At 45.0% G+C, this 16,781-nt stretch overlaps 1 protein-coding gene across 1 annotated transcript in view; it reads left to right on the top strand.

Moving 5' to 3' along the window:
* The window catches only part of FAM135B (family with sequence similarity 135 member B), a 327,919-nt gene that overhangs the window by 296,888 nt on the left and 14,250 nt on the right, over nucleotides 1–16,781 (top strand). Inside the window, exons 9-14 of the mRNA XM_043539051.1 lie at nucleotides 197–246; nucleotides 3,299–3,454; nucleotides 6,457–6,530; nucleotides 10,653–10,807; nucleotides 11,843–13,982; nucleotides 15,902–16,068. Of these exons, the coding sequence (XP_043394986.1) occupies nucleotides 197–246; nucleotides 3,299–3,454; nucleotides 6,457–6,530; nucleotides 10,653–10,807; nucleotides 11,843–13,982; nucleotides 15,902–16,068 (2,742 nt within the window). The remainder of the gene's footprint in view (nucleotides 1–196; nucleotides 247–3,298; nucleotides 3,455–6,456; nucleotides 6,531–10,652; nucleotides 10,808–11,842; nucleotides 13,983–15,901; nucleotides 16,069–16,781) is intronic.

The following is a 16,781-nucleotide window of genomic DNA, read 5'->3' on the forward strand; positions in this document are numbered from 1 at the left end:
AACTTCACCGAGGGTAGGTGCTGTAGTAAAGTGAGCAGGATTTGACCATTAAGGAAAGAGAGGGGCTTTTGAGCAGAGATCTTGGGTGTAGAGCCAAGGAGACTCTTGCCCGTGGAGGGTGGAGCATAGAGGGTTGAATGAGTTAATGTGTCACTTCTGCTTTTCTCAAACTTGGTTTTTCTTTTTGTGCCCCCAGCGGAGCTAGCTGTGGAAGATACGCTATCTCAACTTTGTACAGAGCTGCAGGTATTGTCTTTAGCAGAATGAATACGTTCACACAGTTTCCAAACTCATTGAGCCAACTCACTTGGGGAAAGCAAGTGCAGTGTCAGCAACCAGTCAAACAAACGTTTCTTGCACTATGACTGCAAATGCATCTGGGGCCTCCTTCATTGCCATCAAATCACTGGCTGGACTGTTTTAACAAGGGCTGACACCTTCATCCCTAGGAACAGCCCCAGAGATTAGCTTAGTTAAATGGACTGAGCATGGGGCTGGTTGCTACCGTCTCCTGGGTTATAATATATGCTACTGCTGATTGAGTGCAAGGTATATAGGACCAAATGGTCAAACATGGGTGCCTAAAGTTAAACAGGTGTATAAATAGGAAAGCAGTGAGTTGGTGTAAGGAGGTGATTTTACCTCTCTGATTACAGCATTGGTGAGACCAATACTGGACTACTGATGCAGTTCTGGTGTCCGCATTTTGGAAAGGATGTTAAAAAACGAGAGACGGTGCAGGAAAGAGCCACAAACATTATTCAAGAGCTGGAAAAAAATGCCTTCTAGTGAGAGACATAACGCTCAATCTGTTTAGTTTCTCAACAAGAAGATTGAGGCCTGACTTTGATTACAGTATATAAATTCCTTCCTGGGGAGAAAATGCTGGGTGCTAAAGGGCTCTTTAATTTTGTGGAGAAAGGCCTAACAGGAAGCAATGGGTGGAAGCCAAAACCGAACAAATTCCAGTTCGCAGCGAGGCATACTATTTTATTTTTTTACTGTGAGGGTGATTAACCTTTGGAACAAACTATCAAGGGAAGTAGTAGATTATCCATCTCTTGATGTCAGGTCAAGACCGGATGCATTTCTGGAAGCTGTGCTTTAGCCAAACACAAGTTATTGGGCTCAAGGAAGGGGTAACTGAGTGAGATGTAATGGTCTGTGATGTGAGGCTAACCCTCCTGGTTTCAGAGGAAAGTTTTAAAATATGACCCAAGTACACCCTGAAGGTTCATAAATGAGAAGCCAAATAAAAGAACCCCAAAATTTATTGTTATTTTAAAAAATCTTCTGATTTTTAAGGCAATGGTATGATTTCGGCAATGACTCCTGATTTTGTTAATGTTGGGCAATAATACAGTGGATTCCACACTTTCCTGGGCTCCTCTGGAAGTCCCAAATGAATGAATGAATATTGCAGAATTCAGATGAATTGGGGGGGACTTGGAATTCAAGGGTCCTTCTCAGCCCTACGCATGGGCTGAATCCTGAGAAGTGCTGAGTACCTAAAACAAAGTGGAATGGCTACCTCTCAGGATTTCTCTGACACTTCTCATTTTGTATGACCCACTGTTATTATACAGCAAGAACATCACAATTAGAGCTTGACACTGACCTTTGCAGTTATCTCAAGCCTGCTGAAAAGGTTAAGAGTCAATGAGCTGAAAAAATAACCATCATGCTATTTAATAACCCTGGGTGTTAATGCAGCTTCTCCTTTGAAGCTTGCTCCCCAGGCCTTCATTTACAATTTATGTAATAACTTAGTTGCTAATGTTTAAAATTAAAAGTAAACAGCATTGCTGACAGGGCAAGTTATTTCTTCTTCTAAGCAAGGGGGACCACTTATACAAAAAAAGGCCCTGATCTTGCAAAGAGCACCAGGCAGGCAGATGCCTCCTCCCCATAGGCCCCTTTGATTTCCCTATTTGAATTGGTACAGGAGGTTGCCCACGCTGCACAGATTGCAGAATCAGGAATACAGCAGTGAGGGCAGTGTAAGTACCATCAGGATACCCACAGTTACACACACACACGTATGAACACAAGGATTACTTTTAATCATGATTTAGATTTCAGTGCTCCTAGCCTTGGGAGTTTGCCTGCATAAGGACTGGGTAAAAATCAAGCAGGAACTCAGGATTCATTGTGGCGCTATGGTGAAAAGGGACTGTAGCTGGCAAAGAGACTTTTTGTTGGCTTGTTTTGTTTAGTTTTTTTAAGGGATAACTTGTGTTATTATTATTATTGTTGTTATTAATTTGTATTACCTAGGGGCCCATTGTAGTAGGGCTGTACTAACACATTTACCATAAAACATAATTACTGTCTGTGGATTCTACTGCTACTATATGCTATAGAGGTTGGGGTGCATAAATACCAGTAGAATTATAAAAGAGAACTCTATAGCCTTGTATCTGTTTCTCACTCTTGTTCAAGCGTAGTAGAGAAAGGAGAAAATACACTGAAGAACATGAGAATGGCCATGTTGGCTAAGGCCAAGGTCCATCTCGCTCAGTATCCTGTTTCTGACTGTGGTCAGTGCCCGATGCTTCTGGCAGTTGGAGATTTAGGGACACCTCGAGCATGGGGCTCCATCTCTGACCATCGTGGCTAATAGCCAGTGATGGATCTATCCTCCATCAACTTATCTAATTCTTTTTTTAACCCAGTTATACTTTTGGCTTTCACAACATCCCCCAGCAATGAGTTCCACAGGTTGACTGTGCATTGTGTGAAGAAGTACTTTCTTTTGTTTGTTTTTAACTGCTGCCTATGAATTTCATTAGGTGACCCCTGTTTTTTTTGTTGTGTGAAGGAATTTTGGAATGTTTTTTCCTACTGTACTGGGAATTAGACTTAATAAAAAAAGTCACCAAGCTAGTGTGTGAAAGAGACGTTGCTCTAATCAAAAGGCATCACCAAGTCTACAGAAGAGGGAGCATCATTTCGTATTCCAGAGTAAGCAGCACCATCTAGTGGATATTTTGGAACCAACAACCAATTGGCTGCATTCATTTACTTTCTACCTGCAATGAAAAATATTGGCTAAGGCTGGATTGTGCTCACTCCCCACTCTTCCCTTATGTCTCCATCTTAATTTGTGCTGAAATACATGTGCTAAAATAATTCTGTAGTAACTGCCTGATCTGGGATAAAATAATTGATCGGAAAACAGCATCAGCCCAGGATGCTGAGTCAAGGATCATTCTTTTTTTTTTTTTTAAGGGGACTTAATTTAATGTCCTAATTAATTCCACTGATCTAACCTCCAAACATCTTTCCCCTCCTCCAGATGTTGAACAATCCAGAGAAGATAGCAGAGCAGATAAGCAAGGACGTAGCCTGGCTTTGCTCCCACCTTTTGGCACTCTGGACCCAGTTCCTGGAGACAGTGACACTCCATCCAGAAGTCACAGCCTATCTTACTCAGGAGCATCACACGCTAAGGGTAATGCTAAGCAATTCATTCAGCAACGGCGACACCGACCTGATAGGAAGAGATCAAAGATGCATCCAGACTGTGCCTTAATTAGAGTCACTGTGTGAAATTAACCCCCACACAGAGAACCAGTCCAAAGCCTACCTACCACTTAAGTGATGCCTAAGTCATTGTGTTGGCTCACTGCACAGGTGGGAATTTTATGCCTATCAAATAGCAGTTTTGAAATAATTCCTTCAACTATAAAATCCTAGCTCTTAGTTAAACAAATAGGAGCAAGTGGTGACCTTGTAACCTGTCTTGTCCTCACCTTGCAGTGGTAGCCAGGTTTTCCAGCTGGATACCATTATGCTAAGAGGAGGGCATGTTGGAGCCTGGAATGCATGGCTCTGAGAGATATAGGAAGATCTCCACAATCTGCAAGAGATGATGAAACAGGGAAACTAGGGTCTGCTTTTATAATTTTGTTTCAACAACCTCATAGACTCTTGGTACAAACTGCATTCCTTGGTGGGGCCTGTTAATAATAATCATTAATAAGTCGTTGTTACAATAGCACCAGAACTTCTCAGACAAGTACAAAAGAAAGGTCCTTTCTTTGAGCAGTTTGCAAACTGAATTAGCTCCATAATTTAGCCCCAATACTATAAGTTCTGCCTGGGAAGATCCATGTCTCTTAGGGTATGTCTTCACTACCCGCCGGATCGGCGGGCAGCGATCGGTCCAGCGGGAATCGATTTATCGCGTCTAGTTTAGACGCGATAAATCACCCCCCAAGTGCTCTCCTGTCGACTCCGGTACTCCACCACCGCGAGAGGCGCAGGCAGAGTTGATGGGGGAGCGGCAGCAGTCGACTCACCGTAGTGAAGACACCACGGTAAGTCGATCTACGTACGTCGACTTCAGCTACGTTATTCGCGTAGCGGAAGTTGCTTAACTTCGATGGATCCCACCCCCCGCCAGTGTAGACCAGAGCTTAGACTTCAGCAGGGCTCTGTGTGAGCACAGAGGTCCTCCCATTTAGCTTGTTGGGTCAGGGCCTTGGTGTGGATTTGAATTTGAGGCCTTAGTGACATGGATTACAAACAGGCTACTGTCCTATACAAGAGCTGCATTTCAGGACTGTACCTCTGACCATCCTTTGCTGCCTTATCAGTGTCCTGGCTTTTGGGTAGATCCCGGATATTGTGGGCCTGAAATTTGGAAAACCCTTAGCCACAATGGAAAAGAAGACCTGGCCTTTATAGAACACTGGTACTATACAGAAAAATGAGTACATTTTAAATATCAAAATACCAAATTAGTCCATTGTGGTAAAGGTTTGATTTCCCATGGCACCTGGATTGTCACAAAACATGTAAATTCCTCTGAAAAAACAGAGCCATCAGAGGGTCAAATAATTGAAAAATCTATCCTTCGTAGCTCCCTTAACACAGCTGCCAGTGGAAATATAGTTCTTTCCTTTTGTTGTCTTGTTATACATAAGCAGCCAGCACTTTCCTGCTCCTTAGTATCACACACACACTCTCATAGACATGCACGCGCGCGCATATGACCATTTGGCTGCTGCCTATCTGATTATGCTGAATGCACTAAAGCCCCACGTAAGCATGTGCTTAACTTTAACATTGACGTCAGTGGGACGACTTGCCTGCTTAGGGAAGCACGTGCTGAAATGCAGTGCTTCAGATCAGGACTTTCTTTATTATCTAAGGTTTCAGAGTAGCAGCCGTGTTAGTCTGTATTCGCAAAAAGAAAAGGAGGACTTGTGGCACCTTAGAGACTGACCAATTTATTTGAGCATAAGCTTTCGTGAGCTGTAGCTCACGAAAGCTTATGCTCAGATAAATTGGTCAGTCTCTAAGGTGCCACAAGTACTCCTTTTCTTTTTATTATCTAACTCCTTCAGAGGGAAATGTATAGGAAGCAGAAGGTACCTTCAGCATAGCACCTAAGCTAAAAAAGCAGCGTTGTCTAATGGCTAGAGCAGGGAACTGGGGTTCTTTGGCATGTTACTTGACCTGTACATGCTCAGTTTTCTTTAAAATGTGGGCGGTCTTGCTTACCTGGCTACATGAAGCAGTTTGAGAGCCTCAGACATAAGATTTTATTATTGTTAAACAGCCTTTTTCAGGCGATGCTTATCTATTATTTTAGAAAGGCCATTTGTCAGAATACAGCTTGGAGGTTTAGGGAGATATTGTAACTTTGTTTATATGCTTTCTGCTGCCATTCTACAATGCTGTATTTTACAAATAACAGTAGTAACATAAGGACTAGAGGCTTAACAGATTAATTGATTTGATTATGTATCTTGTTGGAGTGCATAGAAATTCAAAGCCTGTTTCTGAGCAGATCGTAGTACCAAGTTCTTTAGGAGTGTATTTTTTCATACTAAGCGCTCTGCAAATCATTTCAAACCTGCAGCTATTTCGCAATCATTTGTCCATTGCTTTACTGTTCTCTCTAACGTCCATGCAAAAATTTGGAAAACTTTAATTTGCAGATATCATGCCATGCATGTATGTGTTTCTGATAATGTAGGTTTTATTCCCCTCTGAGTTCATGTGTAAGAACGGGAGTTACTGTATATCTTTGTGCAGAAGATACCATTGATTATTGGCTTTCCTCATTTAGTAACTGTGCTATTGCCAGGGGAAGGGAATTATATATAGCTGCCGGGGAAGGGAATTAGCGACCCTAGTTTTAAAGCTGCAGAGAGAACTGTTAAATTCAACAGAGGCACTGCTTCTAAACAAAGACACAGCAGGTACATTGGAACAGATGCCAAAATATTTCCAAGGGCCGTGTCTTCAATCCTCAGAGGCTTTGAACATCTCAGGCCATATTCACCCAGAAAAACAAAGCAGAAACCCAGCTGAATTGGTGGAGCAGCCAGGGTGCCTAGCTTCCTTGTGTCACCAGAGTGGTGCAAAGCAGCTGGAGCAGGCTTGCATGCTCTCGGTGTCTTTAAAAGGCTTTAACGTGTGATCTTTGTGTTTCATACCCAGGTAAGAAGATTCTCAGAAGCATTCTTTTATGCTGAGCACCAAAAGCTAGCTGTGCTGACCTTTCAGGAAAGCCTGTAAGTAATTCCTTTCACCTCCCATCCCTGGCACTTGGGCCCCGCAAGCAAGTGGTCTCTTAAAACTTCTTGTGGTCCAGACCCCATGCCGCCACATTATTCGTTCCAATGCAAATCCATGCCTTTCCTCCTTGATCTTCAGTGGGCATTTGTACTCCATACAGTAGGCATTGGGTCTATTTTAACCTCACTGCAGTGTAAATCCACTGAAGTCATGGTAAAAAATTACACAATGCACGATCCAGATCAGGCCCCAGAGGGTTGTAATCTTCACACACCTGTGATAGGCAGGTGGGTTTTTTTAAGGCTTGTGGTCTGAAGCATGATGGAGACTATGGCTGAAATCCCACACTGAGGCGGCAGCAAGTGCCAAATGGTCCTAAAAACTCTTTTCTCCTCCCCACTCTCCCCAAGTGGGTGAAACTCTCTTGGGTGCAGCCATGGTAGCGCTGGGAGGATCTGGGAAGGCAGACAGGACGGTGCCATGAAGCATCCATCAGTGGTTAACACAAAGCCTTGAACATGAGCGCTGGAGCTGATGGCTCAGAATGGGCAGAATGCCGGGTGGGTGCTGGTAATAGTGGGGCTCAGAGTGGATGATGAATTGCAGGAGAGTTAGCAATGGAAGGCTGTCAGAGAAAATAAATCTGGTACTGGGCTGTATTCAAGGAAGTGTGTTATGGATAACAAGCAAGGTAATTACTTCCCTCTGCTTGCCGCTTCTGCTTAGGCCCCAACTGGGGAACAGAATTGGGAGCCCCCCCATGATTTTAAAAATACTTAGAGCCAAATTCTGCCCTCGGTTACACCTGAACAACCCTGCTGCCTTCAGCTGGAGTTGACTGCAGGCAGGATTACACTTCTTAGCTCATTTAGAGGCGAGTTTAGCAGAAAGCAACAAAAATAATAAAAGATGAGGAAACTAGGCACTGTCTGGGGAAATGTTAAGGGAGGGCCAGGCTTATTCTGCAGAAAACCAGGCTGAGAGGAGGAAATACCTGCTCGCAAACATGATCAGGGATGTTAGTGATGGAGCAGGGGGTAATTATTTTCATTAATCAAGTGAGTCAAAAAGCAGACTCTCTGGGCTAATGTTATTGTACAGCAGGAACAACTTAGATTAAAGATTAGTGAAAACGTTGTGGTCTTAGAAGAGTTCTGCAGTGAGACAGATTGGCCAGGAGGAATGTGAAATTCCCATTGCTGGAATTTGTCAGACTGGAGACACGTCCTTCAGGAATGGTTTAGGGATAGTGCCATAGATTGCACCAGCGTGCCGCGGCATAGGCGAGGATTCCATATAATGATGCCTTCTTCAAAGCTGTAACTGGAGACGTGGGGTCAAAAGTAGTGCATAGTCTACCACATTGTAAAGAGGAACAGCGCAAGGCAGCCACAACCTCAGTAGTGCTTGGGTGGATGGTTGTATAGGGCCTGCCCAGCCTACGAAAGTGGGTAGTGCTCATTGGTGAAGGAGACATGGCCAGAGGGGCCCCAGATGTGACCGTTCAGCTCATTCTCTCATATGGAGCCCCAAATATAGACTATAGCTTCCTGCTATATCAGCACCTGGAGGGAAAACATAGGAAAGGCCATACTGGGTCAGCCCAAAGGTCCATCTAGCCCCGTATCCTGTCTTCTGACAGTGGCCAGTGCCAGGTGCCCCAGAGGGAACAGAACAGGTAATCATCAAGTGTTCACCCAGTGTTCACTCTGTCACCCATTCCCAGCTTCTGGCAAACCAGGATTTATAATTGACCCAAATAATTGTGAAACAGCCAAAGTGAAGTTGAGGGTGAAATGCCAGGCATGAGAGGCCACTTGTCTGGGATACAGAGATCTCCTGCATTAGCATGAGAATTGAGTAATATGTTTAAAAGCCTGTTGTTTGAGTTAGCATGATCCATTTTTTTCCCTCTGACATGCACAAAGTTTGTTGTTTCCAGTTATTACATGGTGATTAACTGTGTTTCCCCGAAGGAAATCTGAAATACGTGCACTTCTTCACCATCTCTGTTCTGTGGAACCCGTCCCATAGTGCTGCCAACTAATGCCATCTCTTAAAAGCTTGTGTTGTCTTCATCTCTATTTGTTAGAATACATAGACTAGCTAAAGAAAGATCCAAATAAAATAATCTTGCATTTGAAACATGTTTTCCCACTTGACTGGGAGAATTTTGGCAAGGGGACATTCAGCAAAACTGAAAAGCTACCACATTTATAATTGAAAAAATGAAATACTTTTGTTCGCCATGCCTCACTAATATGTGGAACTCACTGCCACAAGATCTAATCAAGGCTCAACATTTTATATGATTCCAACAAGAGTTAGGTATTTATATGGATAATGAGAACATCCACAGTTATATTAGAGAGGATAGTAGGGAGATCCATTTCCATTATTCTGGGCGTGAAGCAATCATTAAGTTATGTTGGGAAGGAAGAGACTGTGCTGTGCAACAGGGTCTTCCTAGTGCCACTCAGTGTGTGGCAGGTTAGTGTGCTGTAGATTAACACCCTGGCTTGCCACACACCAAATCTTTATACAGAAAAACCCTGAGACATTTTGTCTCAGTTGCTTCTTATCCTCCACCCCAGCTCTCTGGTAGTTGCCATGTGGGACAAGCCAGGAATAAAACCAGTACACGGACAATAAATTGGTTGTATTTTGCCAGTTCTCCATTTTCCCTGGCAGTTGTCATGTCATTCAGCCCTGGAGCAGGAAGAGTATAATAGTCACTAGCCATTTCTGGGCCAGTTCTTCACCCCAGTTACTGGAAGGGAGTGCATGGCATCACTCCCACACAGCCCAGTCGGTGACATAATACATAGGAAGGCAGACTGCACACCTTGAAAAGAAGATGCCCTCCTTGGGTCATGAGCTCTGAGAAGACAGAGCACCTTTTGCGAAGCTATCATTTCTAGGAGAAGCTGAGTAGGCACCCAGTTCTGAACAAATGGAGTCAGGTCAATTTCTCCAGAGATTCCTGTGAGAAGCGATGCTGGGACTCTAATTCCATAACATGGAGATAATTGGACCTGATTTTCAGGAGCGTTGCGTGTCCACAATTTTAACTGAGGTCAATGAGAGTTATGGGTGATAAGCGCCTCAGCAAACCAGGCCCCTAATGGGCTCAGTTGCATCACTTAGCTACAGATCTGCCATGGAACTGGTACAGGGCCCCACCACCCAGAGGAAGCTCTAGAACAGTGGTTCTCAAAGCCAGTCTGCCACTTGTTCAGGGAAAGCCCCTGGCGGGCTGGACTGGTTTGTTTACCTGCCACATCCACAGGTTCGGCCGATTGCGGCTCCCACTGGCCGCGGTTCGCCGCTCCAGGCCAATGGGGGCTGTGGGAAGTGGCATGGGCCAAGGGACATGCTGGCCGCCCTTCCCGCAGCCCCCTAGGCCTGGAGCGGTGAACCATGGCCAGTGGGAGCCACGATCGGCCGAACCTGCGGACGTGGCAGGTAAACAAACCAGTCCAGCCCGCCAGGGGCTTTCCCTGAACAAGCAGCGGACCGGCATAATCCTCTCTGCTGTTATAGGGCATACACGGGAAGCATCCCTTGTGATGTCACAGTGTGTACCCCTCTCTCTGTATATCCAAGAGGGAGCATGACCCTGCCTTTTCCCCGGTCACCTCCATCCCTTTTGGGGTGGCTTGCTCCCCAGGATTTGCTAGATGGGAGGAGACACTGCAGCAGTAAGAAGCACACAAAGGGCTGCAAAGGTTTGGAGGCACCACAAGAAAAGGCTCCTTGCAAATCCACTCAGCTCAGCAGACAGGTGCAATATAAATAATGCAGTGTAGAATACTAACGTTTTATCCTGTTCAGCATGTCTCGGTCCAGTCTTGCCAGGTGCCGAACACCGCCCTCCTGTTTGCTCCACAGCACTCTCCCCTCCCGTGGATGTGGTTGCTCAGCACTTCTGAATACTAGCCCATTTGCTTAGTGCCTAAATATGGACTTAGGCACCGAATCTTAGGCACCTGTGTTTCAAAGCACTCGCCGGTGCTTTGGTCAGACTCAACCTGTTTTGCTGACTAGATGAGGTGAATGATGGCAAGGCTGCACAGTAACTCATCCCACACTTGATTCCCTCCATGTCTTGCTCTCAGGATCCAAAGTCACAGCCAGATTTCTACTGACGTTCGGAATTCCGAGTACCTCACCAGCATGCCCCCTCTGCCAGCCGAATGCCTGGACATTGATGGGGATGGGAACACAGTTCCGGTGATTTTTGAAGACAGATATGTGGACTTCCCTTACAAAAGTGAGTCATGCCCCTCAGGCTGCGCCTTCAGCCCATCTTGCTGGCAATGCGGGGGCAGGGCTGCTCCCAGGGGATTGCAAGAAGTGGTGTGGATGGGTCGGTAGGTTCACATACCCTTAGACAGTCCTGAACCAGTCTTCCAGTGTGTTGTTAGAGGGCTCTATGGCTGCTCCAGGTTCCATCTTTAAAATGAGGCCTAAAATCAAGGTTTTCCCTACGACTTTTGGTCAATAATGATCCTGTGTAACTTCTCACCCGAGTTAGGGGCATGTTTTCTGGTCAGGTTTCAACATGGTGTGAATGATTCTGTTTATGGTACCTAATGTCCCCTGTCGTTTCAATAGATTGCAGTATATACACTTCCTGTTACTTAGACATTTTCTTTCTATGAGGTGTTCTTGTTGTTTTTTAAGATTAACAGTTTAATTCCAAGAACTGGAGGTAAAATCTGAAACAAACCCCCCTGGAGTTTTCATTTCAGCCATTAAGAGGAAATGAAGTGGTGGTTTTCATTATTAGAGTGACATCTAGTGGTGGGAAAATCCTCTATAAAATATTTCATCTGCCTCTTACCAGAACACGAAATGTTGAGCGGTTATAGAGGAAGCTATTTATTGACACTAATACTTTTTTTATAAGGTAATAGGATCTGTGGTTTTATTTTCCAAAAAGATATCTGTAATTCTCAGTTTTCCTCAACTTTTTACCAAGTATTTAACAGGAATATCTTTTAAAAAACTATCCGTGTTGCAAGAGGTCAAACTGTAATAAGAATATAGGGCTGAATTTACAAGAGCATCCACTAGTTTTAAGACATCTACGTTGCCTGATTTTTAGAGGTACTTAGCACTCACAGCTCTAAGTGATTTTAATTTAACCATGCAGTGAGGATAACAGTTAAAAGTGAATGCAGCTTAAAGAATGTTGATCAGGCATGTATATGTGTGGTGTGTGCATGTGGGAGGATGTGCGTGTGTATAATCATCTACAAACATTTTGATTCCTTATATAGGACATTATTTTTTTTTCTTTCAGGTCAAACTGTGGATGTTTTCCCAGCTTTTGAGGTTCCTGAGATGAACGGTACACAAATGGACTTAATAAACAACAAGGAGGCTCTTGCATCAAATGATGACATTGCATTAGCAAAGGGAGATTTCAGGAAAGATACTCTGTTAATACATACAGATAAAATAAATGGGAATGCCCCCTGTATCTACAGCGATATTGCAGCTGATGCTTATATGGCTAAAGCTTTGACCCAGCACTCCACATCTCAGGCATATACAGTCAACAAGGAAGTCCAAAGGAAAACGGATATATCCCATGAAAATACATCAGTTTCAAGTAAGGAAATTGTTTCTGGCTTGGGACTAGGCCTTTTAAAACACAAAGCCGAAGACTTCCAAACGTCAGTGGATGTTTCATTAAAAGACGACAGACTTGCTACAGGTGTTACATGCGTGGATATGGAACCTAGCAATAAGGATTCCCACGAAAGTGAACCCATATTAATCATTAGTGCTCTGGGTGACAGTGGAACTACTGGCCTCTTAGACAGCACTGAGTTAAGTAAAGCAGCTAAAACTGCTAATTATGAAAATATTCTCACTTCGGATGAACTTGCATTAAATGAACTAAACAGTCTTGAAAAACCAGTGGATCAAGATAACAAGGCTCTGTTACCAGCTTTGAAAGCTTTACCAATCAGTACTTTTGGTTTATTAACCCAGACAACAAAAGATGCCCTGGAGGTGAAGTCATTTGTGAAGGAGCAAAGAGCCGAGGAATGTGAAGAGTTTACCCTGACGTCAGGGGTCATAAAGAGATCTTCGTCAATAATATCCGACTCGGGCATTGAAAGTGAACCCAGTTCGGTGGCTTGGTCCGATGCGCGTAGCCGGGCTTTGGAGCTGCCCAGTGACCGTGAGATGCTGCAGCAGCTGGTACGGAGGCACACCATACACAGAAACTCTCTAGAGGGTGGGCAAACAGAAAGCAATACAAGCTTGCCCAGTGGGATCCAAGCGTCGCTGACATCAATTAGCTCATTGCCGTTTGAGGAAGAAGAGAGGGAAGTAGAACTTACAAAGCTGACCAAATCCGTTTCTGCACCGCAGATCAGCAGCCCAGAGGAGCCCACAGACACTGTAGATCTTTCCAAATGCAATAAAGCAATCTTGGAAGTTGCAGAAGGGCCCTTAAAAAGCTACATGGAAGTGACGTGCAGAAGCATAGCAATAACAGGGAACTTTTCTGACTGTCAGACTGCCAGGGAAAGTGAGCGATCAGAACCAGACATCGCCACAGGAGAGCATCCTAGCACTGCTGTCAGACAAGATAACAGCAGCGCTGAGCTACCAGAAGAAGTCAAAGATAAGGAAGGTTTTGCAGAAAGAGTTTGTAGTTTGGAATATGCAGGGCAACCTGTAAATCTAAAGCAGTACAGATGTGATACCTCTGAATGCCAGGCAGTGCAGAGAAATGAAGAGTGCAGCTTGGAAACACAGAGTGTCACCACATACTCAGACCCCAGTAGCGTGCAGTGCGGTGCATGTAGTGAGGATCTGAAAGATGCACTTAAACCTGTACCTGAGGGGCTGAAAATACGTCAAGACTTTTATTCCAGTGTTACCGTACTAGACGTCCAGAATTTCTCACATGGCCTGAGCGAGGTACCAGATTTTTGCTACACTGTTCCAGCCTCATCGGAGACATCGACTGAATTTGGTTCAACAAGAGGAGAGTGTGGTAGCCCCGTCGCCAGTGAAACCCTGATGTCATGTGAAGAAATGCAGGGCTTACAAGAAATTGAACTCGACGACGCATCTGTGCTGGTGGATTCTGCTGCAGGATCTTATTGTGCCGAATATCCTCAGGAATCAGACAGCGTGGAGCGTCGGCTCGTGGCTAATGGCAGCACTGGCTTTCACTCTGTTGCCACAGACGGGTTGGCACTGGAGAGCCGAAAGGCCGTTGAGGTGGTTAACCTGTCTGTTTCTTGCACAGCCACATGTCTTCCCTTTTCTTCGGTGCTCAAAGAGACTCCCGTGGTGGCTGGCTTCTCTTCAAAGCAGGCTGCTTTCCCTATTACACGCCAGCCTTTAGGCTCCTTCGGCGTTGTCCCCTGCACGGCAGATGATGTGGAGGAAGAGGCCAATGAAAGGATGCTTAGGTAAGATTGTCTAATGGCTTTCTTTATTAGAGCTGCAGTCACACCTAGAGACCCCAGCTGAGGTCAGGTCCCCACTGTTCTAGGCGCTGTGCCAGCGCACATTAAGAGCCAATCCCCACACTGAGGACTTTAGAGTATAACTAATCCAGACAGACAAAGGATGGGAAATGGGCTGTAACATAACCCTCATTGTACAGACGAGGAATTGAGGCATGGGGAGGCTAAGCAACTTGCCCAGGGTCATGCAGGGAGTCTGTAGCACTGCTGGGAACTCAGATCCCTGAATCACAGTCTTCTGCCCTAGCCCATCTTTCCTTTCTCCTTACTTGGGGGTATTTTGCATGGATTGCCTAGCTGACAGCACAATACGCAAACCTACCCATCACAGAGGTTTCCATTACGTTTTGTGTCCTGTGCTGTGCTGGGAGTTATCGTAAAACACTGAGGCGGGTAAGGGCTAGACCAGGCGTAGGCAACCTATGGCACATGTGCCAAAGGCGGCACGCGAGCTGATTTTCAGTGGCACTCATACTGCCCAGGTCCTGGCCACCGGTCCAGGGGGCTCTGCATTTTAATTTCATTTTAAATGACGCTTCTTAAATATTTTCAAAACCTTATTTACTTGACATACAACAATCATATATTATAGACTTATAGAAAGAGACCTTCTAAAACCGGTAAAATGTATTACTGGCATGCGAAACCTTAAATTAGACTGAATAAATGAAGACTCGGCACACCACTTCTGAAAGGTTGCCAGCCCCTGGGCTAGACTCTTAAAGGGTCTGTGTTCGGATTCCTAGCTTTGTTTAGGTCGTTCATCAAGCTCCTCTAATGCTCTGTTTAATTTTGGAGCCACCTAGTGGCTGGGTTTACTGTCATGTTTTGTACTGTACTCTCTGGCTTTATAGCTGTCTCTTCTGCCTTCTCCTTCTCCAGGTGAACCATGGTTGTGAGGCTTTTAGGCCCAGATTCAACAAAGCACTTAAGTTTGTGCTTAAAGTTAAGCACAAGCTTAATTCCTTCTCTGTTCAGCCAAGCAGTGTTTAAGTGTGTTACTGAATCCAGGGCCTTAAATCCCATAGCGTAAGTCTTAGATTGCGACCCCCCCCCCCCGCCCTAACTTTTTGGCAAGCAAAAGTTTCTGAACAGCCCCACTGAATTCAATAGGATTACTTGTGTGAGTAAGTGCTCCCCAGTGAATAGGATGGTCACAGTCTTGCCCCAAGACTGAAGCTGATGTTTCCCAGCTTGGCTGTGAAAAATCACCTTAGGCGCTTCCATGTGTGGCCTGATTCTTAGAGAGGCTGAGCATCTCCCACTGAGTACAGAGGCTGTTCAGTGTGGACTTAGGGGCCAAATGGTAGGCCCCAGAGCTGGGAAATGTTAGTCTAGCTGGAGGGACACTGAACTGCTCTTAGCTGGTTTGTGTCTGGGTCAAAGCTACTATCCCTTTTCATGGGATACAAATTTGCATCCATTTGTGCAACTGTCTGAGTGGGTAGGAGGAGGAGGTCGACCCCTCATCTGTTTAGCTCAGATTTGTTTGTTAATGTCTGTCTAATTAGCCCTGCTGGGTAGATCTGGATACCACGTTTTCTACGATACAGCTACATAGCCTTGTATCTCCCTGTTAGGGTGACCAGAAGATTTTTAGCAGCAAACCCGCTTTGGACTCTAGCAGGTGAGGTACCACTGGGTGGATCTCTCCCATGAGAGGTAGCTCACTCCCTTTTGGATCGCAGGCTATCTGCCTGCCCACCCCAACCTCCCTTAGTCACCCTAACTTGTAGGACAAAATATACTGGCCTTCACCTTCAAAGCTGAAAAGGGAATTTATCGCAAGTGCTCATTCCTAGTTTAAAGGTTTTATTGTTGAACACCCAGTTCTCCGTGTGATTAATTAGTGTATTCTCCAGTTTTTATCAGGCCAAAGAAAAGTTTAAAAAAGAACTGAAGATTGAAGGATTTCTGTACAGTGACTTATCTGTACTAGCTTCTGATATCCCATATTTTCCACCAGAGGAAGAGGAAGAAAATTTGGAAGATGGAATTCACCTGGTTATCTGTGTCCATGGACTGGATGGTAAGGCCTGAGAGATATGCTGTGCGGAATTGCCTCATGGAGTTTATTCATATTAAAAATACAGAAGTCGAGATCCTCTGCTGGTGTAACTCAGCATAGTCCATGGGTGTCCCTTACATCAGCCAAGGATCTGGCCCATAGTGTGTTGTTCTGTATAATGCTGCTGGAAAGGATCTGAGCAGAAATTCTAACATTTACTCCACGAACGCTTTTGTTACAAAATGAAGAATTTTGACAGATTTTTGCCCCTGAAATCCAACCTTTTATGCCCAGTAAAATTGTCAGCCCCTTCCTTCGCACTTCACAACCATCCGATCATTTAGCAAAATATCATCCAGCGAAAAGAAAACTTGGTTTAAATGCCGTCACTGAAGGAGAGAAGGTGGCTGGCTCTGGGGAAGGTGAGTATTGTTCACTCTATAGCATATGCAGCAAGCAAAGACACAGGAAGGCTGGATTGTGTGTAAGTCACAGTGTACAGGCACAGCACGCCAGGGGATACACTGGCAGACACTGTGCCTCAGACTTACCCCTTGGGGTCACAATGTGTCCTAGGTCTCCCCTATTCTGCTTGGGAATGAAAGGGAGTTATTAGCTGTCGCTCTGAAAAGGGCAGCTTATTCCTGCATCTCTGCTGGCCAGCCAATAGCGGGTGAAGTGGCAGAGGTATTGGGATTCCTATTCCCTGCCAGTTCACATCCCTTCACTTCCTG

This window comes from Chelonia mydas, chromosome 2 (genome assembly GCF_015237465.2).
Source record: "Chelonia mydas isolate rCheMyd1 chromosome 2, rCheMyd1.pri.v2, whole genome shotgun sequence".
Classification (NCBI taxonomy): domain Eukaryota; kingdom Metazoa; phylum Chordata; order Testudines; family Cheloniidae; genus Chelonia; species Chelonia mydas.